Raw genomic sequence first — 26,084 nt, 5'->3', positions numbered from 1 at the left:
TCGATTAATATTTTTGACAGTTATTAGCTGATTTCTGCGTCAAAAAACATTAATCGCGGATAAAGTATATATACATATATTATAACTATATATTATAACATATTATTTTATTTACAATACATTATTATAATTAAAATAATAATATATTTTAAGTAATATAATATGTTATAATACTTTATCCGCGATTAATATTATTGACAGAAATCAACTGATAACTATCAAAAATATTAATCGAGTTTAAAGTATTATAACATATTATTTAAAACATAAAAAATTATTTTATTTTATTTTATTTTGGACAAACTGTCAAACACACTGCTAACTCTCGCGATGACAGCTGCTCGATGCTATGAATATAATGCAGTAAATGCACAACGCGAATCGAGACAGCCAATTAGTATCGCAGAAAAGCGACAACAATGTCAATAACATGCCTTTTTTTAGAAAGGGATTTTTATAAGTTATTTTCATACTTGCTTAGATTTCTATATTTCTGTCAATGCTTTTGACAGACATTAGTGAATTTTGATTTAGCGATCATTTCAGAGCAGTTGTATATATATACGCATTTTGAAATTGTGTGTCTGTCATCTATAAGTCTATATATCTTTTTTGGACATAAAAAGAAAGGTCGTTTAAAAAAATCATATTTATTTATTTATAAAAAGAAAGTTATGAAAAATTATTGTAAACGATCATGGCTAACATTAGAAGCGAGAAGAGGACTGAAACTGTTATATATTCTGTAAATATCACTAACAATAAGTATATATGATAGTATTTTTTATATAATTTTTCATTCATATCAATTGGATAAATGATAAACTGCGTGAGACACTGAGAGAACAATTTTGTTCAATAATAAAATACGAAATTTATTCGAGAAATATTTGTGATTTTGTTACAACTGATTTATTAATAATATTTTATATAACATATATATTATATAACTAATTACTTATTATATATAACGTTTAACTTATTATATAACGTTTTATATTACATTATATTTATTTATTATTATATATTCTATATATTATGTATATTTATATTAATTATTATATCTATTGGATCTAATAGCAACTCCAACCATGGAGCACAGACGGTGTTCTATCATGTATGGAACAAGCTGCTGATCCTTCAGTTTCAGTCAAAGTTAAAGAATTTCATAAAACTCTAAGGTCTCGTCCTTGGCGCCCTACGTTGGGATACAAAGTCTTGGAGGCGGCTCCTTTGTGAGTAATTTTTTATCTTTCCACAAAAATTGGAAACATATATAATATATCCAATTTTTTAATTAATAAATATATTTTAATAAATACCCTCTTAACAAGATAAATTTAATTTCAAGAAATTATTATGTCATTTCAAAAGAAAGATAATTTTAACAAAAATATTTCTCTTATCTAAAAAAGATATAATTTATTCTGCGTAGGTTCGCACAACCCGTAACGAATCTGATGATGGACGCTTATCGCATATCGCATGGAATGATAACGAAGCCTTTGAAATTTCCGAATTTAGTGACTGGTTTCGATCGTAATCCTTCGCATGCGGCACGTGCCGCGCTTTATATACGATACACTCCGTGTGATTGGATGCAGAATCAAATCAGACTCTATAATGAAGCGGATTCGAATAGATGTTATTCCGAAAAATTACGCAAGGACGGTATACGCTTAATAAAGTAGGAGAAACCTTCTTCAAACTTCGATATTTCATATGTGTATCTATTTTTAAATTAAATTGCTCATAGGTTTTCTTATATAATAATTTATTATTAATATTATATATAATTTATTTATTACTAGTAATTTTTATTCGATTTAATGTCTCTGCATCTTTTCTTAAGTTTTTAATTGAAATTTGTGTCAATTAAAATTTAATAAATTAGATGTAATTGGAGAATATTTCCACATAAAATATACTGTTGCTGTTTGCTATAATGTATATTTATCTCATTGTCAGAGAAGCTGACGAAAAGAAACAAAAGAAACGAATGGAGGACGGCCGAAAAATTGAGGAAAGTTTTACTTCCTTTCCGCGGAACGAAATAGCATCGGAGTTGGAGAGATTAATCACGGAAGACGGTAAAATGCAGAAGTATTGTCGCGATCTGCAAATTGCGATTCAAAATCTTGAGGGACAATTACATATCGCGCAAGAATGTCTTTATCATCGAGAGTCAAGAGAAGGTTCCTCGCTTTATATTATAAATATATCAGTCATTAAATATATCAATAAACAATCGATATAAGAGCATAATATATTCTCGAATAAGAATTGAGATCCTGTGAAATCGTGTCTTCTAAGAGATTCACACAGTAATTAACATTGATAGATACTGATTTAGTTCGCGATGAAGTCGAAAGCGCTCTGCTGAAAGAGATTGAAACAGTAAGAAATTGTGAAAAGAAATTAGAACAGTTCACTAATAGATGCATCGATCAGGTATGTCGTATGCTTGCGAATAATACATGATACTAATTTTAAGGAACTCCATTTTATAGCATCTTTCAGTTAACAAATGATCGAGCAGTGCAACATCAGCTGCAATTAAATATACGAGATGAATCAGTATTGGGAATCGACTTGTGTCATCAGACAAATAATTTTAGCCAAAACTTGCATTATTGTGATAGAATAGAAAAATACTATCCTAGGTAATGATTATGAAAAATCTTTTACTCATAAATGGAACATTTAATTTAGAAAAGAACAGAACAAATAAAGAAAATAAATATAAAATTTCTTTATATTATTTTAATTATTAATTTCTTTTTAAATTTGATTTTTGTTTCATATTAGTGCTAAATGAGATATAATAAAAATAATATATATATATATATATATATATCCTGTGTATAACTATATATCTGGAGGAGATTCTTCATCTTTACAAGTTTCATTTCTTTCCCCTTATTTTTTTTTTTTAGTGTCACCGAGACCGAATCTTGGGCGAAAACAGTAAACAATGTAATAAAAAAATCGGCGACAGAATGTATGAAATCGTGTCAATTACGAAGCGACATCGATAATGCCGTAAATGCTGTGAGTTGCGAAATATATGAAACTTGGGAAAACACTAATAAAGCGCTAGACAGAAGAGTTAATGAAATATTGAAAGCGAAGGAAAAATTACAAACATATTTGCATAAGGTAGTACAAGAAACTAAGATTACACAGATTTTTATTAGCGTTTCAAATAATAAATCAAAAATCCAGAAAACGTCTAAAAAATACCTGAAAGATTGTGCGAAATCTTTTATAACGACTTTAAACTTTTGATAATGATTGTTGTGTATATTCGATCTATATCTGGATATTTTAGATTCAAGAAGAAATCTTGAATATCGAAAAAAGCATGAAACTAATGCAAAATACTATCACCGATAAAGATTCAGAAGTTGCAAATATGCGATTGAAGATCAAAATCTATCAGAATAATCCAGAAGCAAAACTATGCAAAAATCATGCCCAATTCAGGTTTGCTAGAATTGTTTACACATATGACTATTAAAATGATAACGATATTTAATCATTTCAGCATAATAAAAGAAGTGAAGGATATTAACAAAATGATACACGATATGAATTTGAAATTGCAACAATGTGAGATGCAACATCAACAACTCTTGCGCACGAAATCTAATCTGGAAAGAGACTTGAAATCCAAAACAGACGCAGTCTTCATCGACAGAGAGAAGTGCATGGGACTCAGGAGAAGTTATCCGATTTCGTCGACTGTAAAATTTTAAAGTGCTTACATTACAGGAAGATGTATAAAATCGTTTGTAAATTTTAAAGAAACATTGATTGAAAAGATATTTAGCAAATTGTTAAATTGATAAGAATGAAACACACAAGATTATTGAAACAAAAAATACGCATGTATATAATTATCTTTATCTTTATCGAGCTAAAAATCAATAACGTCTTTTATACACGTCTTATATATATATGTATATATATATATATATATATATATATATATATATATATATTATTAGTTTATTCATACAAATATATTTTATGATACAACCAATATCTCACATCTACAGTTTATGATCTTTGTACAGTTTTTCATTATACAATAAGACTTTAAGTATTCCATTGTGAATGTGAATCGCACATTGCTTTTAGGAACATCCACAAGTGACATACTATACATAGTAATTTCTTTACTTTTTCTCTAATAGAAAAAGTTATATATTATATATACATATATAATGATATAATTATATATAATATATAATATATATATATCTTATGAATTATATATATTTATAAATACATATATGTATATATGTATCTATAGTTATATATATTTAACACGTGTACAATGTTTATAAAAAAAACACTTGACGATGTGTCACAATAAGATTCTGTAAAAGATATAAAAAATAAGATTTGGAGATTCTTTTTGATTGCGCAGAATAGAAAGTATCACCCTTTTAATTCACGTTTCTCATGTTAGTCCATTTGAAAACTGCTATAGTATCATACACGTTTTTCGTTTTCACCTCCTTATCGTAATCCTCTTTCAAGTAAAAAAGTTTAATATTCTCTTGCATGTGACATTCTAGGACATTCCATTTTTCGAAAAGCTTGAATGAATTCTTTATCGGATCGACGCATAAACTTTCTCCTATTATAATAATAAAAAAACAGAATATTATCTTAATGTGAAAAAAATTTCAATCTGTAAATCAATCCAAAAACTGCATAATTATTTCGCATATAATTCGTAAACAAATTTATGCAAAATTGCAATTAAGAGAATTTTACAACATAATTACATATATCTAATTAAAATCACTGATTTTTAAAAACATTGTTACTGTTACTCACCATAATTAACTATGCCTCCATCCAAATTAGTTTTAATTTCATTCAATACTTCTTGGACTAAATCTCGCTCGCAAAGCGAACGGCCGACTAGTTTCATCAAATTGAAAGCGCTACATGTATACGTATCGATTAATGGCCGTAATATCATGTGCAGGAATTCCATTTGACTGGAGTGCTCTGGACTTAAACTCACCTAAAAATAATAAAAACAATTTACAATCGTGAAATCATTCTTATATAAAAATTAAATATTTACTTGTATATTTGTAATAATTTAAAAATTTATACAACTAATCAAAATATTATACTTTTATAAATAATATACAAATATGTATATATAGTATCGAATATTTTAGTCAATGTTATTTCGACAGTGTTATATATAGCTATTATTCATATACATAAAAAAACCTATTACTAATGTTTAAAATTTTTTAAAATTTTATTTACTTTATATTTCATGTTGCAGATTTCTCGTTCCCTTTGATATTCTTCATCTGAGCTATCGTCAAAATTTCTCGCGTATCTTTTACTCCAAAGCTCATCCTCGAGGTAAACTTTCTGTCAAAATCAATTTTTTTTTGTCATTTCAAGAGAAAGATATTTGATTATCTATCGAAATAGGAACAGAACATACCTCTTCTTTGATGATAATGCTTTTATGCATAAATTTATCGATCGTTTCGAGAACTATGTCTTCGAGTTCCTGGCAAGGCCTGCAGAAAATGAACTCATACCTCAGAATGTCGCACAATTTGAGCGCTCGGCCAATCAAACTTTTGTGGGACACTGTAATATTTTTCTCGGCAATTGCGACCGGATCGTTAATCTGTGACTGCAATTCAGCATACAAAGCAGTTACTGAAAAAATAACGATAGATTTCGTTACAGAATCAAAAGTAATCCCGCCAATCGTGTTGAGTATCTTACCTACTACGCTGTCCATCACATAATATAGCAGCATAGTGTTGCTGTAGTATGACAACTCGATCACATTTGGCAGAATCGACACAGGACGGATTGCGATGACAACGTTTGATTTGTAAGACTGATCGCCATCGACAGATTCAGTGATTTCTTGTCGCTGTTGCATCACTAAGCCCGGACCCAGAATATCCAGCTATATACAATTCAATGATTGATAAATTTATTCATTTTTTTTCTCCACAGCTACATTTTTCATCATCTACTAACCGCGTGTTTAATAATATCAATATTCTCTCCACAAAACGCTACATCTATGTTGTTAAATTCCAGCTCTAGTCGTATCGTTTCAAATGCTTCGATCAATTTATCTAGTGTACAACCGTCTCTAAATTTATTTAATAGTAAAAATGCAACAACATTGGTCGACATGATCGGTGTGGATTTCGACGAATCTGAAAGCGATTAAAGATAATAATCCAGATTAATAAAAATTTACTTTATAAGTAAGAAGAGCAGAGAGTGCGTTACATTATGCTGATTAATCTAATTCTGGGAGAAATCAGTGGATATTATTTTGTGATTGATAAAAAAATATATCTAAGTAATATTTAATTCATAGGATCTTCTCGCTACAGCCAACATAACTCTATAATATATTCATTTTCACTCACCATATACAACATGTCGGGCGATGCTGTCCACTAACTGACGATGTTCCTCTACAATGACATCTGTACCGTAAAGAGATGAGTTCGACATAGTATATTGTAAGGGTCGTTTCGATGATGGTCGAAGAGGGATTTTATTTTGCTGAGCTTGAAAGGTCATCACCATTTCCTGTCGAAATTTTTTTTCCATATTAATAGCTCTTACGATCACCGATGTGATAATTTTTATTTGACGTACGAATAATTATCTCACCCTAAGAGAAAACGGTTGACACAAATCGATCTTGACGATACCGTAGTGTCCCATGAGCGTCGACCACATTGCCTTTATCGCCGAAGTGAAAGTTTCCATTTTTTTCGGCTGTCCCAATTGTTCCCTAACAAAATTTCCATCCACTAGTCGTTCGTAGTTCATCGCTATCGGTATCAGTAATGCATCCTCGATTGTGCTGTCCATATATGCGTCGACGATGACGCTTAAAATACCGCTCTTTGGCATGCAAGGCTTGCCGGTTCTCGTGCGACCGCCTTCTATGAACAATTCCATGTTGCATCCGGCACGAAGATTCTCCATGATATACGTTTGAAGAACTGTGCGGTAGAGAAGATCCTTGCGTCCCGCTACCGGATCGATACGACGTTTGATAAAGAAAGCGCCCAGACCTCTCAGCAGCCATCTGATAATATCGATCGATGTACAAATGTGTTTTTTTTATAAACGTTAATTGTTAGAATAAGAGATTGATGTTAGATCCTGTGCTTACCCAAAAAATGGAATCTTCAAATTGTCCCCTGCTGCAATTAACGGATTCCTTATGTTATTCGTGACCACGAGAAAACTGATCATTATATAGTCCAGGTGGCTGCGATGCAGCGGTAGCAGCACGAGCGGTAGACCAGTGTCGTTCGCCTTCTTCAACAATTCTATTTGCGAGGGCGACACAACGACGGATTGTATGAAACAGGGCAACAGTTTATATATCAGCCACGCGACTATCTTGAGCAAGACGTCGCTACATCTGCTCTCCATTTGCAGCAGTATGTTCTTCGCCCTGGCTTTCGTCTTCGCGAATGCCTCATCCTTGCTGCAATCCCCATTATTAGCTGTCTCCCAGGCGGTTAGTGTGACAATGTCTTTCAGTCGTTCATCGTTCAGGATCTATGATGCATAACGAGAATTATGAAGTTTTGACAAAAATAAAATTATATCTTTTTTCGAGACAAGAATTCGTGAAACCAAAACTTACCGTCTTCGTGATCATCGGATAGTCATATCTCTTGAAGCTCGAGACTTGAGATACATAGTTGAATATTCTTGAGAAAAGCGTTGGACCTGGTTTTACTAGTAGTATGTTCAGACCGAACGGATGCAGTTGCTGTTTCTCACGTACAGCATTTACTAATGAATCCTGTCAAAAAAGGTGATACTGTATTTTTATCGGGATTATAAGATTGAAGAGAGCATGTGTGTAAAAATTTACATTTACATACACATACACACACATACAAAATATACAAAATATACAAAATATAGAGTAAGAGGAAGCGAGGAACAAGTTAAAATTTTTAGATAATAATTTATTTTTTAGATAATAATAAGGCCGCACTCTTTGTTAAGATATGAAACTACTGACTAAATAATTTTCCAATTACGGTTATTTTACAGTTAATTCTTTTAGCTCTCTAATTAGAAATTTTGAAACATTCTGAATAAAGACATCATAAAATTAATTACGTTAGCTTGTTATTGTCAACTCACATTTTTTGGATATCCACGAACGATTACAATACGCCACCATCGTGATATGAATCCACGTGATTCCTCGCACATTTCTCTTACCATATCAGAAAATCAAATGTTTAACGTATCAATTATACCGCCATTACTATTATGTTAACAATTACAGAAGCTCTCGTCGTCTATAAATTTATAGCCACATCAACACTTTTCCGCTTCTTTAAAGTATAATTTTTTACATTGGTTTTCTGATGAAATAAAAAAAATTCGTAAAAAAATGTCATCGAATCATTAGCGAGATTATAATTAATTATAATAAAAAATATGAACAATTCTTTCTTTCTTTCTTTTCAGATTTCGCTTCGGAGAGAATTGAAATTTAAGTTTCCATCAGTGCAAAGTTCACATTCGCACGCATCAATACATACAACGTGCGTGATAATTTCTCTTATCCGAAGACGAGCGAATAATATGAAAGGGGACGGAGGAGGAGTTATATAATTAAACGCGTGTCAGAGGACACATCTCTTAATAGGTAATGAAGATATAATTGCCGCGTGTATCGCGAGAGCACTGCCAATATTTTTTACGTCCAATCGTACGATTCCGATCTATCAGAAAATACGAAACGTCGTTGCGATAATAATGCAGCAACCGATGAGTCATTCACAAAAATCATGCCATAAATCGCGCGGACGCGTAAATTGAATGACAAGACGCCGTTCGAAGAATTTCGTCTTGATATCTTCACGTTTGGTTGGTCTTTCAACGATTTATTTGCGTCGTCATCGTCGTCGTCATCTTGCTGTGCTTTTCCGCACCTTGCTCTTATACGGTATCTCTAGTCGCGTATCGAAAATAGATCACGATCGTGAGTATGAAAACGAACGGAACATCTTACGGAACCTGCACCGATAACGCGAGTTTAGCGATTAGTATAAAAAATTATTGTAAAAAAAATGTGACTGCAAAAAGTCGGACAGATACTCGCGACTTCGCGTGGTTACGAGACTAAGGAACGTGGCATTTGACTAAACGATCTCGACTAAATGTATTTTTAGTGTCGTTCATGTCGTCCGACGATATACAGAATATACCTTTCTTGTGATTTTAAATAACGATTAAAACACGCGACTACTTCTCTTATGCGCATTTCGGTTGCAGTTATAATGACATGACTGTCAACGAATATCGGTTTCGTGAATAGAGATATAATGAAACTTGATCAAACGAATTACTGCTTTGGATCGTAGATAATTGAGTTATCTAAAAAAAAACCTTAGCACGAATAATAATAAAATAACCCTTTCCTTCTTAATATTTCAAATAAATATTGACTAAATTCTGATTAATAAATAATAAAATATATAAAGAAAATATTTTGTAGATAATTCATAAACGTGTCTATTAGTTATTAAAACATTGCACGTTATGAAATGCTTTCACGTTATAGTGCATAAAGATAGGATGAAATAGTTGATATAGATTGAATTATATGTATAATATGCCTCATAACAATTAAATAATAAAGCCCGGGGCTGGGACCGTTATTATGCATATTTACCTTAAATAATTCTCAGTGATCTTTTAGCGACTTTATTAGAAATCGCAATCGATTTAGCTCAAGATAGGTCTTTATCCATTTCGCTGCACCGTATCCTCTCAACTTTATTCATTGCCGCACAATGGATCGACGGCAATCAAACTCGGGGCAACGAGGTCATCGGTATTTAACAATAAATTCGGTAAGTTAAAGCGACTACGCCACTACTTTAATTCTCAACGTGGACCTCGTGCACGCCTACGCGTAAAATCGTACGACAGGCTCTAGATTGGCGATGAACACGCGAGAAGATGTCGATGATTGACAAATCGGTCGGGTTTGCGTGGTCGAGATGATAAGAGACGGCGATAGGTCGGCGCGTACAAAAACTCACTCTGGATTCGGGCGTGCAACTGTTGCAGCAGTATTGCAGAAACGGTAATTTTTGTCTGGTTCGTGGCGGTAGCGGCTCGCTCTCCTTAATCTTGTACAACGAAAACTCGCGTATCTTACGCCAATCTTCCCTCTCTTGGATCTTGTTTCGCCGAAGGTGGTGGGCGGCCTGTCGGAGACCTGTAATCGTGCGCATTTAGTTCAAGTGTATCTCATTAAGAGAAAGGTTTTTGTCTATGTAAAAAATGATAACAAGGAACTTTAAGCACAGTTTAATAATTTATCTACTTTTAGGATATATGTATAAGAGAAGAAAAATGATGAATAAATTAATTTTTTCAAAATAAGAACAAGTTTGAAAAACAAAAGGCTCATACTTTGTTAAATTAAATTAAAAATATGAAATGAGATCAATTTAATTCCTATAATTATAATAGGAACAAACTATAATGGATGTTTGTTGATATAAAAAATAAATAGATTACAGTTGTATTAAATGCTGATTCGAGAAGAAGATAATGTGGAAAATAATATTTCCTCTTAGAGAATCGTTAAACGAACATGGCACATAATATTTCGCAAGATAAGAGTTGTCTGTTCGGAGTAAGCATTTCGTATTTAAAGGAATTTCGCTGCAAGAGGATAATTATAGACTTGAGCGAGACGATACTTGTTGACTCTAATAACTACAGTTCTTTGATGTCCTAACGACCTAACTTATACACAAGAATAGCTTCAAAACGAAAAAAAAGAAAATTGCCATTACCGTCCATTGTGTATCGAGTAGTTGTCGATTCTGCATTTCGCACTTCCGTCCTGGCTTCCCAGTTGGCATATACTTCCTGTAAACGCGTAGATAACACGCCCACCATATTATTGGGTCTGTAAATTGGTATAAACAAAACACAAAAATTAAACAAAGAGAAAAATAAAAAATTAGGTGAAAAGTATCATTTTAATGCAATTAAAACGAGAAAAAAAATAAATTTTTAATAAAGTCGTCGAGAATAAAAATTGAAATGTAATTATGTATAGTACAATAGAAATATGATTGTTTTCATTTTATAATGCCATTTATATAATTGCACTGCACATTAATTGAATATTTAAATACACTGAAAGAATTTTCTCTTAGATATGGTATGGAACAAATTTTATGAGAATTTCTGTGATTAATATTTATCACAATAAAAATAATATTATCTATTACAATAAAATATAAAATATGTTTGATTAATTTCACTATGCAGCTTACAATTAGTAAAATTATTCAAACATGTTTTATATTTTATTATGATAGATATTATTATTTTTATTATGATAAATATTAATCATATAAATTCTCATAAAATTCTTTTCATACCATATTGTCCCACGATTACCATGATTTTCAGAGTAAATTCTAAAAGAAAACTCTATCTGTGTAGGAATAATATCACACACGTCAAGTTTGAGGAAACAAATTTTTCTATCGCAAAATTTATCACGATTAATTTTACACGAGCGCCAGACAAAGTTGCGAATCTTATTATGTTTGTTGAAAAGTAGATCTGTGATCAATTAATTTGCTATCGAATCCATAATCGCGCTAAACACATGATACGCTCGTTGCAGACAATCCTCCAATGCAGCCTGGAAAATCGAGAAAGCGGAAAAGCTGTTGCGGAACAAGTGCAATTGCAAAAGCAAATTGTTAAAACAAACTTAAAAGTGCTTCTAAAGAAGAAATGAATGTTTTGCGATAATACATGATGTTTAGCGTCCCATCGTGGGACGCACTTTCTCTCTTATTAGATACCTCGAGGTTGAATGAAAAAAATGCATGTTTGTTTCTCAACTCATCGATAGCCTTTCTTCTTAGTTCTAAGCAATCAAATGATGTACACGTTAATAAAGAAGCAAACGAGTGATAAAATTTTTCGCATTTTTCAGAACTTGACAACTTTTTGGTTTTATGAAATTAACATCTTCGCAGAGGAAGCTAATAATTGAAAAAGTGTTTGAAACTTTAAAATTGGAAAGACATTATTGAAATACATTTAAAAAAAATATATTTACTTAAGAAATTAATCTTTGTAAAGTTATGAAAAATTATAATTAATTATATATTATCTTCTTTTATACACAATGTAAGTAATTTAGGAAAATGCAAAAAGATGCAATCTTTTTGGATCATTAAATTTTATTTAGTTTTAAATTATTCACATGTGTGTGATGTTTGTGATGTGAGTGTTAATGAATAATTAAACACAATTAAGAATCATTATATATTTTCATTAGAATTGATAATTTGAATTAAGAACAAAGTTATATATTTAACATAATAAATTTCTGTTTTTTCAGGTTCTATTTTTTCATAGTTGCGTAATAATGCAATTTAACGCGTTTTCTCAAATACACAAAGTTGAACGCTTATATATAATATATAAACATTATCTTTGATTTATCGTTTTTATCACTCTCGTGCTGCGCGTAGCATAATTCTAATCAACAATTTTTTACATTTTTTACATTTAATGTATCGCGTGATTTCAATTTATGCGTCGTGTGCAGGTTGCGAGCACATTCGTCACAAAGACTGTGATTGCCAAGAGTTACCGTCGATTAGGCTCATATACGATCCCAACAATGGCGTAGTACATCCAAAGTTACGCGAGAAATATTCAAGAGAAAAAAATCTAATATATCGAATAATTTGAAATTGATGATGCTAAATAGAAGAAAAATAGAAGAAAAATAGAACAGAAAAGACAACAGAAAAAAATATATTTTTATCATCTTTCTCTTTCGTACGAGATACCTATTCATTTGCTGCATATTTATGACATATACGCGCACGTGTTATTATCATAATTATTTAATTACTTGTTTCTGTATAAAGTAAGAAATCATCATAATATTACGTGTCACATAATTCACTCGTGAATATCATATTGGTAGTATTACTGATATTTAAATGTCCAGGTTAAATGTCAAGCGTTTAATTACTCGTTTCTTGAAGATTATAAGTGATACAATTTCCATAATTCCATTTTTTATGTAAATTGCGAGAAACAATGTATCTTATCACTTTTCAAATGTAACAAATAAATTTTGTTTTCTTTGTGTGTTTATAAAAATTTTCACCCTAGTAAAATTATGTAGTACTTTCAATATAAATTGATTATTATTACTTTTGTTGTTGAATATATTATAGAAAGAAATATCCTAATTAAAAATAAAAACAATTTGAAACATTCATCTAGAAAAAGAGATAATATAACGTTCTTTGTGATCTTCATTTCTCTCGCAAGATAAAGAAGCTGAAGAAAGTACGCTAAAATAGGGTTGATTTTTTGTTTAATATGTCGGAATACTCCGTGACGGAAGCATGATAACACCGACATACGAATGTAATATATGAATTTAATTGACTCAGCGAGCGATTTCGAATTAATTATATACTTATGGCTAATTTAACATGACTTCGCGACATTAGATTATACAGAAAAACAAAAAAACGGTTTTGTGCAAAGTACTACGATAAGCGAAACACATGTGTTACGCATAAAACTCACTGTTTTAAAGCACGCGTGATAATTACTGCTTCGCTGACAGAAGATAAAGAGATGTTGCAAAGAGTGTGAATGAGAAAAATTTCGACACGATGCATGACGAAATACGGCATTTTCGTGTTGTATTTGTCATTCAGAAGTAAATGATTGCACAATCACGAGTCAATATACAACAATATCCGACGACCCAATCTTTGCATTCATAGGATAAGTAAGCTTTTACTCTGCATAAAAATAGAAAGTTCAAAAAGAGGTCAAATTATGATTATTTATTTCTATAGTGATTATTCTTATTTCTCAAGTTGATATAAAGCACAACAATAATCAAATTAATTTGTCAATGATATTAAATCTCATGATAATTATACATGTAACATCATTACGTCGAGAAGCGAAAAGTTATGTTAAAATTTTTCGTATAAACAGTACGTCAAAACAAATCAATTTTTTCCTATATTATTTTTTTTTTCCTTTGTTGTTAATCGATAAATATGAATTGGTAAATTATGCCAAAGATTCTCTCATCAATTTCATGAATAAATGGCTGACTTGAGAAACTTTAAACATAATAATATAGCAAAGAGAAATAATTTTTCAGTAGACTTCTAATTTAAAAAACAATGTATTTTTCAACAGAAAAAATCATGTGTTTTTTATAGTAAATCAAATTTTTTCATGCATGAAGAATATCAAGATTAATATAGAATAATATGAAATGTACGACAGAAATGATATAAAAAATATATTTTATAGATGGACACACAATTTTAAAACTCACATGTGCGAGTTGACATTTAATATCTTTCTTCTATCTTTTTCTTTCTATTATATTTCTTAATGAGCTTTTTTCGAAAATAATTTTTAATCAAAATCGTATACAATTGCATCTGCAAAAAAACTTAATAATTACAGATGTGATTTTTTATCCTTATAAATTTTACATGTTGTTTAAAATAAAAATCGTTTTCGAAAATATCAGTTGATCTAGTTTTAAAGAAAAACATCATTAAAATTATTAAAATTACAAATTAATTAAATATGAAATTTTCGTTTATTAATTAAAAAACACTACGTTTCGACCATAATTTTAGTCCTTTTCAAGTGTTGTTAATAATTCATAAGTCACAAATACTAATTTTACAATATTAAATTCTTTACATGTCATTAGGACATCTAGTCACATACTGATTGACTCAATCAGTATGTGACTAGATGTCCTAATGACATGTAAAGAATTTAATTTTGTAAAATTAGTATTTGTGACTTATGAATTATTAATAACACTTGAAAAGGACTAAAATTATGGTCGAAACGTAGTGTTTTTTAATTAATAAAGGAACATTTGCAACTTAAGCCAGTTATTGGTCGAAAATAAGAATTTTATATATATTTGTTATTTTTATTCTCACTGGCGATTAAATATTAATTCTCATGAAATTTTCGGTCATACGATCTTTGCGTATATCTGCGATATATGCGATATATGCAATATATGCGATATCGCGCGTGTGCGGTTACATAAATGCGGATTAAGTGTTGCTCTATGTGGGAAACGGGTACATCTATTCTTGCATTCTCTCGAACACGCATGATCTCACAATCAGCTGATTTATGCGTGTCGGTTATATACGTATGTGCGGTACACATTAAACATAAAAAATTGCCTCCGCAAAAACTATCCGATTACGTATCTACGGCTCTCTTCTGCATCACAAACTAGGGATGGTCATTTTATTAAAAAAAAATATCGATACTTTTATTCGGTTTAGAATCCTTTTCGATGGCACAAATATATACCGTAAAAAATATATATATAATGACTATAAATGAGTTAAATCGTAATGAGAATTAATATTCCTAATCGAAAATTGATTCGAAAGTTAAATTTGAAAAATTAAAAATATGATTAATTTAGAAATCCTTCCTTTTTCGCTTCTGGTAAAGAAAAACTTAATAAGTAATATAAATCAAAGAAAAATACATATTATATGATAATTAAATTAAAAAGCTTAGTTAAAAAGTTAAGTTATTTCAATTGATTTTTATCAGAATATATTAGAAATTACAAAAAATCTACATAAAGTGTCAACGAAATAAAGGATTATCAATGCAGTATCAAAACATCATAACAAAGATGAACGTTGTACGGCAGCAACAATGTTGCGAATCATCCAGATGACCGATAACAAAATCGGTCGATGATGCATAACGTATTTACAGCTGCTAGGAACAAGAGAAGTATAAGTGCTTGAACCCGGTTAATAATTATTTCCAAAGTCCACATTGATAAGTCTATCGCGTGAATAACGCGTGCAATTAGATTGCAAAAAGGGGGGAAACTGAAGAGCGGAAGAGAATAACACTACGACTTAAGACATAATCCAAGAAAGACAGAAAGTGCCGTCGAACTCTGAAATGAAACAATGAAATGGCTCTTGAACGGCGAATGAAATGATAAAAATGAGAAAGCGCGTGAGAACAATAAAGGATTCTTTCGCGCTGAAATTCTGTCAATTCACTTTGGAGAACTGATATATAATTTACACATTTTTTTATATTTATATACTATTAGAAAATTTATTCCGCGAAAATAAATAATTGATTTATTTTGTACTGCGCTATTATACTATATCAAATTTATCTGAACGATTTTGTGTTTCTATAACCGGTTAGCAACAATAATAATAACGCGATGGAAATGATATTTAAATTAGTGCCAAATTGTTATTTAAATTTCACAAGATATATTTTGCAATGATTTCGCAATGCATCGTAATGAATGTATTAGCGAGTATAATATTACGCTCACATTGTGCTCCCCCCAACAAAGTGAAATTTATTTAAATTGCTCGTCCGGTGTAGTTCAAAAAAAGGTGGAAACGTAATTGAGATTCGATGAACACATAATCTAACAGATTTTAGTTTAGCATAATTTACACACTTGTGTACTAACATGCTAACTGCTAACGCAATAGATAATACTGTTATTGCACGAGATTGTTGTTCTGCCAGCTCGACGTAGATCTATGAACTTGTATCCGTGGCAGGTCGGGTTATCGACATCAAAACTTGTGCACATTATTGGAACTAAAATATACGCATTGCTTCACTGGCTTATCGAATTTAATGGTTCGTGCAGCAATAATCACAATGGAAACTCGCAATAAACAGCGAGAATCCTTGGTATATTGTGCGTTAATAGATAAAATTTAGAACACTGCTACTAAAACTGAATAAATATCGAAAGAATTTTCGCTTGAATTTTCGTAACATTAGTTTTAAAATGTACATGTACGTGCAGTTCTTTTTATTTTTTATTGAAATTTGCAGAAAACCAAAATTGCACCATTTGTTAATTCTAATTTTTTGCCGCATTTTTCCTAAAGATTTGAAGGAAAAACACATGAATCTATGTTAGAAATTAAAATAAGAATAAACCTTTAAAATGTAATTAAATAAAAAAAAGTATGTTTTTCAAAGATGTTTTTTAATAGAATAAATATATATCACGTAAAACATCAATATTTAAGACAAATTAATAATTATTCTCTTAATAAAATATTACTCATTTAAGATTATTTATTGACATCCAAATTAATAAAACATCTACACAGAGAGAATTTTTTCTCTTAGAATTTACCCTGAAAATTATGATAATCGTGGGACAATATAGTATGAAAGAATTTTACGAGAATTTCTCTTATTAATATTTATCATAATAAAAAATAATAATATCTATCAATAAAATATAAAATATGTTTGATTAATTTTACTAAACTGCATAGTAAAATTAATCAAACATATTTTATATTTTATTGTGATAGATATTATTATTTTTATTGTGATAAATATTAATAAGAGAAATTCAAGATAAAATTCTTTCCATACCATATTGTCCCACGATTACCATGATTTTCAGGATAAATTCTAAGAGAAAATTCTCTCTGTGTAGAATCTAGATAATAAAGACATTTTTCGATTGAAGATTTTTGAGTAATCGGTGCGCATTAAGCATAATTAGATTATTAGAATATTTGTAGCCTTATTTTATATAATATGACTGTCTGATGTAGCGATTACGTTCGCACGCGTCGCTATGGGAAATGAAAATTACCGTCGCCCTTGCATGCATCAACATAGGAATCACACTCGACAAGATGCGGCTGGCGAATAACGAGGAGCAAGGTCGCGGTGAAATCGCGCACAATGCACTTTTGACAGTATTTCAATGCAATGAACGTAAATGGCGAGTCGATAATCAAGTAGTATTTTTCGCTGTCGGATCTCTTTTTCTGCAAACGACAAACAATAATATGTCGACACGTAGCAAGGGTTCCGGAATACCCTTCGACGCCCGGTCACCGACAATACATTATATTGCGAGAATTTAAATCGAGAATCGAGCTCCCCCATCGGACTTCGTCACATTCAAGAGCGATTGGAACGGTTCTATACAACGACCGATTATCCTAAAAGATCATTCTTAAGCGATTCATCAAGCGGTTCATCGAGACTCAAAATTTAATGATCTAAATAACGGCACAAAATAAACTTTATTATTCGTAGATCTAATATAAATGCTGAGTATGATCAGAAATAAAAATAAAAATAAAAATGATAAAAAAAATGAAAAATACATTTCTTTAATTTGACTAGATTATGAATATAAATATTATATGAATAATATAAATATGTGTGTCGAACATATATATAGCATCAGCTGATCTTACTTCCTGTTTATAAGGCACGAGATGTTATCGTTTTATCAAGAATGATGTACAAATATCTCGCAATCCTTGAGTTTATCGTACATTGATATTATTCTGATTTGAAATATTTTTCGAGATATGTTAATATGTCATGCTATATATATATTTATATATATATATAGCATCACATAAAACGGTAACATCTCGTGCCTTATAAACAGGAAGTAAGATCAGCTGATGAAGGTCAATTAATTAAATCAAAGATAAATCAGAGTACGTAAATTGCATCGTATGATTTCTATTAATAGCAAACAAGAAATTGATCGAAATTATTTTAATGTACATAAAAATTTACCTCATATAATTTAAAAACTAAAAAATACATCTGCCAGAATTACGCAATATTTTCTCTGCTATAGATAATGAAATTTTAACTGAAAAAAATCAATCATTATTCTAATGTTAAAACATTTCTGATTATTAATAATTAGTATCAGTGATCCAATTATCAATTTAAGAGAAAAAAATTAAAAACTTTTGGCAAATTAAATCATAAATAGAAAAGAAAAAATTTGATGTTGCAAACAGAGTTCCATTTCTGTATTTTCATTCAATGAAAAATATTTGTGAAGCGTGAAAAAAGTTAGATATTCTATCGTGAAAATTCTTTTGTAATCTCTAACAATAAGATTAGCCCAAAAATTTCATTTTAGAACATCAGCTTAAAATCAGACGACCACATTGAAATATCGAATACAAATACGGTTCACGGATAAGTGATAATCAAAATAAATTTTTGTATTACAATGAAAATAATCTTAGTATTTTGTATAAAATCGCCAGAGTCTACAGATGAATCAATGATTCTGTATAGGAGCATAGCTATAATGATTCTACAGAATTGCTACAAATTTTCTTCAAGAGAGTATCGAGAGTTCAATATTTTAATATAACATTCGAATGATTGTAACACACATTATTATCACGAATCTCCTCTTGGCGAATTGAATTATTATTACCTGAGATTAAAGAAGTAGCAGAGCACTCCGCAGAAGAGGAAGATTTCGATGAGGCCGTCCATCCTCGTTGTCGATTTTCGACACTCTTTTTCAATGTATTTCAACACGAATAACTAAATTCGAAGCAAAGAAAATCGTCCTATATACGCACTATATATATACACACACGTACATTAGTCAATCACGTATTGATCACGTATTGATCATTGGCCATAATTATCCCCGATCCCCGATCAGTAACGCGTCAATCGCGGAATTATCTTCGCAGGTGAACAATGTGTGCGGATACAGAAGATGTTCGCGCGGACAAAGACCGATCGGGCAACTCGTGGGGTCCATGGATCGACGAGGCGACCCGCCTCCGAGTCCGAAAGAGCAGACGGAAGTCCGACCAAAAGTCAAGGTCCGAATTCCTGATATACACGATCGTCACCAGCCCGCCCGGTCGATCCGACGTCGTTGACTATCGTCGACTTTCTACCGCAAGACATTAAGTAACCATCCGGCGAACCGCTTCGCCGCCGCCTCCATGGACGGTTCACTGACTCACTGACTCCGCTGCGATGATGGTGCGGTGCGATGCATGCGTGCGTGAACTCGAAACTACGTTTTCAAGGTACGTCAAAAGGGGAGCGGAGGGTGACTGTGCGTGACCTTCTGGATCACGCGAGTCGGGGGAAAGAGAGAGGGAGGGCGAATAAAAAGAGCGAAGAATGTGTATCGGACGATTGTCTATCGGTCCTTCGTTTTATCGGCCACTCGGAACAATTTTTGGACAATTATGTATTTTGAAATTTTCCAAGGGGTACAAGAAGCGCTGGTGCAATTGCAGAAAATTGCCCCCTGTTTAAAGAAGCGAGATAAGAGACGATATACGCGAAGACATACTAGGTATTATTATAGGTATACGAAATGCCCGGTAAATTGTATAATTAACGAGAAAATGTTGAAAAAAAAAATTTACTAAATAGAGTATATTTGTTTAAATGCTTGTATAATTTTTCATGACAATAATTTTAAATATAAACGACAATGTGTTTCTTTATTGCCGCAAGTCTAATGACGAAAGCGTAACTAGCATATTTACAATTCCTGCATTATTTTAAGAGATCATTAAAAATTAACGATTATATTAGTTTCACGAACACGATAATGAATAACATTTTGTTGCGCAAATAAACTCGTATCAAGTAAGATCATATTATAACACATCTTACTATAATTTAAACAGAAATAAATTACTTTGCTAAAGTATCCTTTTCTCGAAAATTGTGCAGCCAATTGAAAAATGTATCTATAAAAGATAATAATAAAATCTATTTATTTGGTTCTTTCTAAAAAAAGAATATTTTAATTGAATTTTTAACTACAATTTACTGGATGTTCATTGCCAATATATACAAAGAAAGTCCTATGATAATGCATAATAAGAGACGAGAAATTAGGCGGACAAACACGTGATATAAAAAAATTCAATTATTATTTTCTATTGTTTTCTGCTCTGTCATTTTTATCGAAAATCGCGCGAGTATCCAAATAAACAAAATGCGCTCTATATCTTTTACTTGTTTTTCTCACGAAGAAATAGTTCAGAATTGCTTACTGTCGCCGAGCAATAAGAGCCTGTCATCGTGCGGTCAAAGAAAAATGAAGAGTCGGTTCTTAGCACTTTGCTGATGTGGTCTCAATGCGTACATAGACGCCCTTGAAAGTTGCGAAATAGGAATGTATTGCGCATATGAATTCGAATGAAGTTATGTTTAAATAAGTCTATAATAATAAATAAATAAATAAATAATTTTGACCAGCATGTTATACATTCTAACAATATATGCAAGATTCTGCATATACTACGAAAACGGATATAACTATCCAGGATAATTCTTTATGATTATGTTACTTACTTAAACAACTGCAAGAGAGAATTCTTTTCGAGACTTCTTAATCGTTTAACATGAATTATTCTTATTACAGAAATTTAACTTTGCGAACAAGCGATTGTAATAATGCTTTTGACACAAAGTATTTCATTAAAAAGCTCAATTAATTAAGACTTCTGTTTTTCCTCACCGCAGTTATATTATAACATCGAAAACAAGAAACTGCGAATTTTTCTTTTGCAAAATATATGAGAAAATTATTCCGCACAAAAAGAATTTATATAATTTTTTTTTGCTTTATAATTCAATATTCAATAAAGAGAACTAGAAGTTTTAATTTTACTCGCTGGATATCGTATATCAATCACTATATACACAGGTTACTCTATAGTTTGTTGATTCATAAAATTATAAAATGAAAATTGTTCTTCCCTTTCACATTTATAATTTCTGCGTTTGCATTTATTATCAATGTGCCGCAAATTTCATCTCGATATGTATATATTTCGCGGTTGATTTTCTCGTTCGCGAAGTAATTGCGCGGAAAGAAAATATGCTTCGACCGATAAGACTTTCTCTGTTCGTTAATTCTATCAATTCCAAAGACGATCCCAAGAAAACATACGACTTTCACATACGCGATTCGATTTCAAACATTTGAATAAAAATTAAAATCGAATTAACGTCACGCATTCGCACGATGCGATCATGCGAAAACTACCACAAGATGACAAATATTAAAGGCGTATTAAAGGTGAAAATATCTTCATTGAGAAAATTTTGGCGATCATCAATAAAATTGATTATACATTCGAATTTCAATGAAAATGTCCAAATTACGAAGAGTAATCGCGTAATTTTGTTGTTGTTGTGAAAGTGGAAATGTATAAAAAGTGAAAGATTTCTACGCAAAATTGTCAAAATCTCGATGAACGCATAATCTTTGCTCAACAGATAAGCTTGATAAAATTCTTTAAATTATTTAAGATCAGTAAATTCGACAAAACCTTCGAATTATCCGAATTCAGACGTTCAAGCGGCTAATCAACCGGGTCGTCACTTATCCAATTAATTTTTAACGCGAACGATGATGAACGATGTTCAAAGTACACGTCGCGATATGTATACGCAAGTTTCGACGGCGAGATCTGCACATGAATCGGGGAACGACTGCATCCAGCTGCATTCGCAGCTTAAAATGCGACTGATGAAGATGGACTTATGCGCGACAGTACACTGAGAGAATTTTCTCTTAAAATTTACCCTGAAAATCATGATAATCGTGGGACAATATGGTATGAAAAGAATTTTATGAGAATTTCTCTGATTAATATTTATCACAATAAAAAATAATATCTATCACAATAAAATATAAAACATGTTTGATTAATTTTTTACTAAACTGCATAATAAAACTAATCAAACATATTTTATATTTTATTGTAATAGATGTTATTATTTTTATTGTGATAAATATTAATCAGAGAAATTCTCATAAAATTCTTTCCATATCATATTGTCCCACGATTATCATGATTTTCAGGGTAAATTTTAAGAGAAAATTCTCTGTGTACGCTTGCATTAAATTCAACCAATAAATTTTTATTGTGGTATAAGCAAAATATTATATATAATATTATAATTTATTTTGCATTTAAACAACAATCGATTTAAAAATATTCATACCAAAAATAAATGACGAATGAGGACGATAACGCATTTGATATATTGATATATTTAGCGAACACGTTTTGTTATTTAATTGAGATAGCATCACGTTACTCGGACACAACCAATCGGAGAACACGAACATTCACGGCGCCAGAAATACTCTTTTAATTATTACTTTTATCGATAATGTCGTTTATTATCGAAAACGTGCAAGTGCGCAAACAAGAAAGTAGAAAATTTAAAGCAATATGTTGCGGTTAAGGGGTATGGTACGCTCCAAAAATATTTTTAAATTCAGTTTTTTATGCTTTTCTCAAATAAATATCTATCAAAGAGGCCTCTTCAAACATACTTTTCAGTCGCAAAATAAAATTTCTTATTAATTAAAATCGAAGATCAAGATTGCAGATTATTATGTTCTATTAAACTGATTTAATAAGAAGTGCAACTATAAAATCTATTTTGTTTCGATTATCGTGTATGCACACATTGTTCAGTTCTCAAAATTATCTAAAGTTTAAATTAAAAATTTAAAATCAGAATTATTCCATGCAAAAACAATCATTTTTCGGAGTATGAGAAAAATGATTCTTATATAAATCGCCTTAAAATACATAATAGTTTAAGAAATTCTAATAATAAGTAAGATTAATTTGTGTACCGAGTGCTTTGTAAAATCCATAATATTTTCAGAAAACGAAGAGTCAATATTTAACAACATACATTTCCGAAAATATTACGAATTTTGTAAAGCACTCGACACAAATCAATCTTATTGCTAGAATCTCTGAATGATTTCATATTTTAAAGTGATTAAAAAAATTTCAAATAGATCATTTTTAATGTTCGAAAAAATGATCATTTTTGCTGAAACTGCATGTATGCAGTTGAACGATTTACTAGTGAAAATGGTGGCGGTCTGATACTCGGTGGCCGGGTTTCGTGTCGCGAGTCGTAAATTAATCCTATTGAAAGCCATTAGGCGTTTTATTACGGTCTGTATTGTACGTCAATTTGCAAATGTACATTAAAATCGTCGTAGACTCACTAACTGTCGGGGAAGTCAGTAGTATCTGTCATTCGTGCGGATTCATTAAATCGTTAAGATAGACATTATATTTAAGTTAATATCTTTCTTGTAAATTTAATTGAAAATAAATATTTATACTTAATGAGTATGAGTATTATATTTTCGCGAAGTTATAAACTATTTTCAATTTTTATTTCTTTATATACATATATGTATATTTATATATTGTACGTCAATTTGATTTCATATATTTATATGTGTGTGTATAAGTGCTAATATTCTTTAAATATATCATATAATCTTTATATATAAAGATTATATTTAAGAACATTATACACATATAAATATATAAAATCAAATTGACATATAATATATAAATATATATATATAAGGAAATAAAAATTGAAAATAGTTCATAACATCACAAAAATATAATACTCTAATACTCATTAAGTATATATATTTACAAGAAAGCATATGCAAGTGTCCCCTTTGATTTTTATTTGGATATTTTTAAGAATTATTTAAAACATGTATTTTTTGGTTCAAAATTGCTTGTTAAACAAAATGATTATTCAAATCTAACTTTATATATTTGTTTTTATGCAAATATTGCCGAAATTATAAGATATATGAAAAAAGATTTTAAACGTTAGTTGTAACATTTAATGAATTTAATAATCATGCATTTTTCGAGTTTTCTAAAATTTTGCAAAACACACATATACAACACAACTCTAGTATTAAATTTGGAAGCTTGAAAAATTTTTTTAAGAATAAGAAATAAGAAATAAAAATGCTTTAAATAATATTTTTTGCAAAATCGTATTTTTGTACCAAATTTACTGGAAAGTGCACTATATGTATCCCCATTTACATTCCTAAATCTAACAGTTTGTTCTTCATTTTGCGATGTAAAAAAGTTGCACGCATGTTGATTACATATATGTATACGTATAACATGTGTAATGTACATTCCTCAATGGAAATGTAAAAAATAATCAGTTATAAAATTATGAAAATAAAAAGAATCGTTTAAAATAAGTCAAAGAAAACACTTGCTTAATATTTTCTTGTTAAATAAAGTATCCGCTTGAAAATAATGCTTCAGTATTCAGCAGTGGTATGTTTGCTTGTACGTATAAACTGTATTAGAACTAGAACATATATGTTGAGAAGAAACCTTCGTTTACTTCAATCATACTTTTAATGTATTAACATATGCTATGTTTTTTACAATAGAAAATAATGTATAACTTCTCATATACTGTAATGCTAGGGCTGATTTTAATATTCACATTCTTTTATGAAACGAAAATTCGTTTCTAAATTTCATTTACTTCATAATATTATAAGTCTTTAGACTGAATTGTCATTAAAATATAAATCATATTACAGTGTATAAAATAAAAAAAAATCAAGATAAACATAACATCACGCGTACATCTTCAGAGAAGCTATACGTAAAAATCGCGGTATAACCTTAGCGCAGGAAAATATGATTAAACGTGACACAATAATAACTCACCTTTCCGAATGCTCGGACAGCTTTCTCCCGAATTCGTAACTCGATGCTGGCCAATTTTTTCCCGAATAATTCTTCTTGAATTACGCCATTACGCGCAACCCATCCGCTGAACCTCACAAAGGACAGTTACACGTATCGCATTTGAACCAGTTGTATAATTGCCAGAGTGAAATTGAAGACGCCTTCAGGTTGGATCCGTCTCGTGCTGCCTTTTTCTTTGCTGAAGAGATAATCGACACAAAAAGCTCAACGAGAGAAGAATTAAGAGCGCACGGAGAAATATATCTCTGTTAATATAAAAGTATATTTACCTAAATATTCCTGTTCAATGAAAAAATTCACGAGCACTTTTGTCAAAAACGCGTTTTGTTTACCGCCATCAAGAGTGCTGCGCAGTTTTTTGCATCGTAAAGGCGGTACTACATGTGTCCCGCGAGCAGTTTGTTGGACGCGGCTGATTGGCTGTCGGCTAGGGAGAATTTCTAGGGTTTCCTATTATTGGCCAATCGGAACGCTCGACGAACGCGACGAGAGCCTAAACGCAGCGAGTGCGAGAAAGACGAACAAACCTCT

The 26,084-nt window shown here is 30.8% G+C and overlaps 2 protein-coding genes and 1 long non-coding RNA gene across 6 annotated transcripts; 2 read left to right on the top strand and 1 right to left on the bottom strand.

Moving 5' to 3' along the window:
- Nucleotides 1-697: 697 nt before the first annotated feature.
- Nucleotides 698-3,766, top strand: LOC145936746 (tektin-3). The gene is made up of 9 exons (XM_083039274.1): nucleotides 698-745; nucleotides 1,081-1,235; nucleotides 1,436-1,687; nucleotides 1,969-2,195; nucleotides 2,342-2,451; nucleotides 2,521-2,663; nucleotides 2,937-3,159; nucleotides 3,332-3,486; nucleotides 3,548-3,766. Exons 1-9 carry the CDS (start codon nucleotides 698-700, stop codon nucleotides 3,756-3,758), a joined length of 1,524 nt encoding a protein of 507 aa, XP_082895400.1. The 3' UTR covers nucleotides 3,759-3,766.
- Mino (glycerol-3-phosphate acyltransferase mino) lies at nucleotides 2,870-25,930 on the bottom strand. Of its 4 annotated transcripts, XM_083034943.1 has the most exons (15): nucleotides 25,823-25,930; nucleotides 25,512-25,731; nucleotides 10,887-11,002; nucleotides 10,122-10,300; nucleotides 8,206-8,281; nucleotides 7,694-7,855; nucleotides 7,211-7,605; nucleotides 6,700-7,123; nucleotides 6,450-6,615; nucleotides 6,046-6,230; nucleotides 5,782-5,971; nucleotides 5,489-5,712; nucleotides 5,302-5,412; nucleotides 4,852-5,044; nucleotides 2,870-4,648 (listed from the first exon to the last, which is right to left on the bottom strand). In XM_083034943.1, the coding sequence occupies exons 3-15, from the start codon at nucleotides 10,953-10,955 to the stop codon at nucleotides 4,455-4,457; spliced, it is 2,568 nt and encodes an 855-aa protein (XP_082891069.1). In that variant the 5' UTR covers nucleotides 10,956-11,002; nucleotides 25,512-25,731; nucleotides 25,823-25,930; the 3' UTR covers nucleotides 2,870-4,454. The 4 variants fall into 4 exon arrangements, with proteins under 4 accessions (XP_082891069.1, XP_082891075.1, XP_082891060.1 ...); XM_083034949.1 differs by lacking the exons at nucleotides 25,512-25,731; nucleotides 25,823-25,930 and adding an exon at nucleotides 19,403-19,861; XM_083034934.1 differs by lacking the exons at nucleotides 8,206-8,281; nucleotides 25,512-25,731; nucleotides 25,823-25,930 and adding an exon at nucleotides 19,403-19,860.
- On the top strand, nucleotides 9,796-12,163 carry LOC145934523 (uncharacterized). Its single transcript, XR_014425050.1, has 2 exons — nucleotides 9,796-9,929; nucleotides 11,735-12,163. It is a non-coding gene; the product is annotated as an uncharacterized LOC145934523 (long non-coding RNA).
- Nucleotides 25,931-26,084: the final 154 nt, after the last annotated feature.

Source organism: Prenolepis imparis, unplaced genomic scaffold, assembly GCF_030444845.1.
Source record: "Prenolepis imparis isolate NDT839.2.m4 unplaced genomic scaffold, iyPreImpa1.0 SCAF_1, whole genome shotgun sequence".
Classification (NCBI taxonomy): domain Eukaryota; kingdom Metazoa; phylum Arthropoda; class Insecta; order Hymenoptera; family Formicidae; genus Prenolepis; species Prenolepis imparis.
Note: the sequence above shows the minus strand (reverse complement) of the source record. Positions and strands in the feature narration are given on the sequence as shown.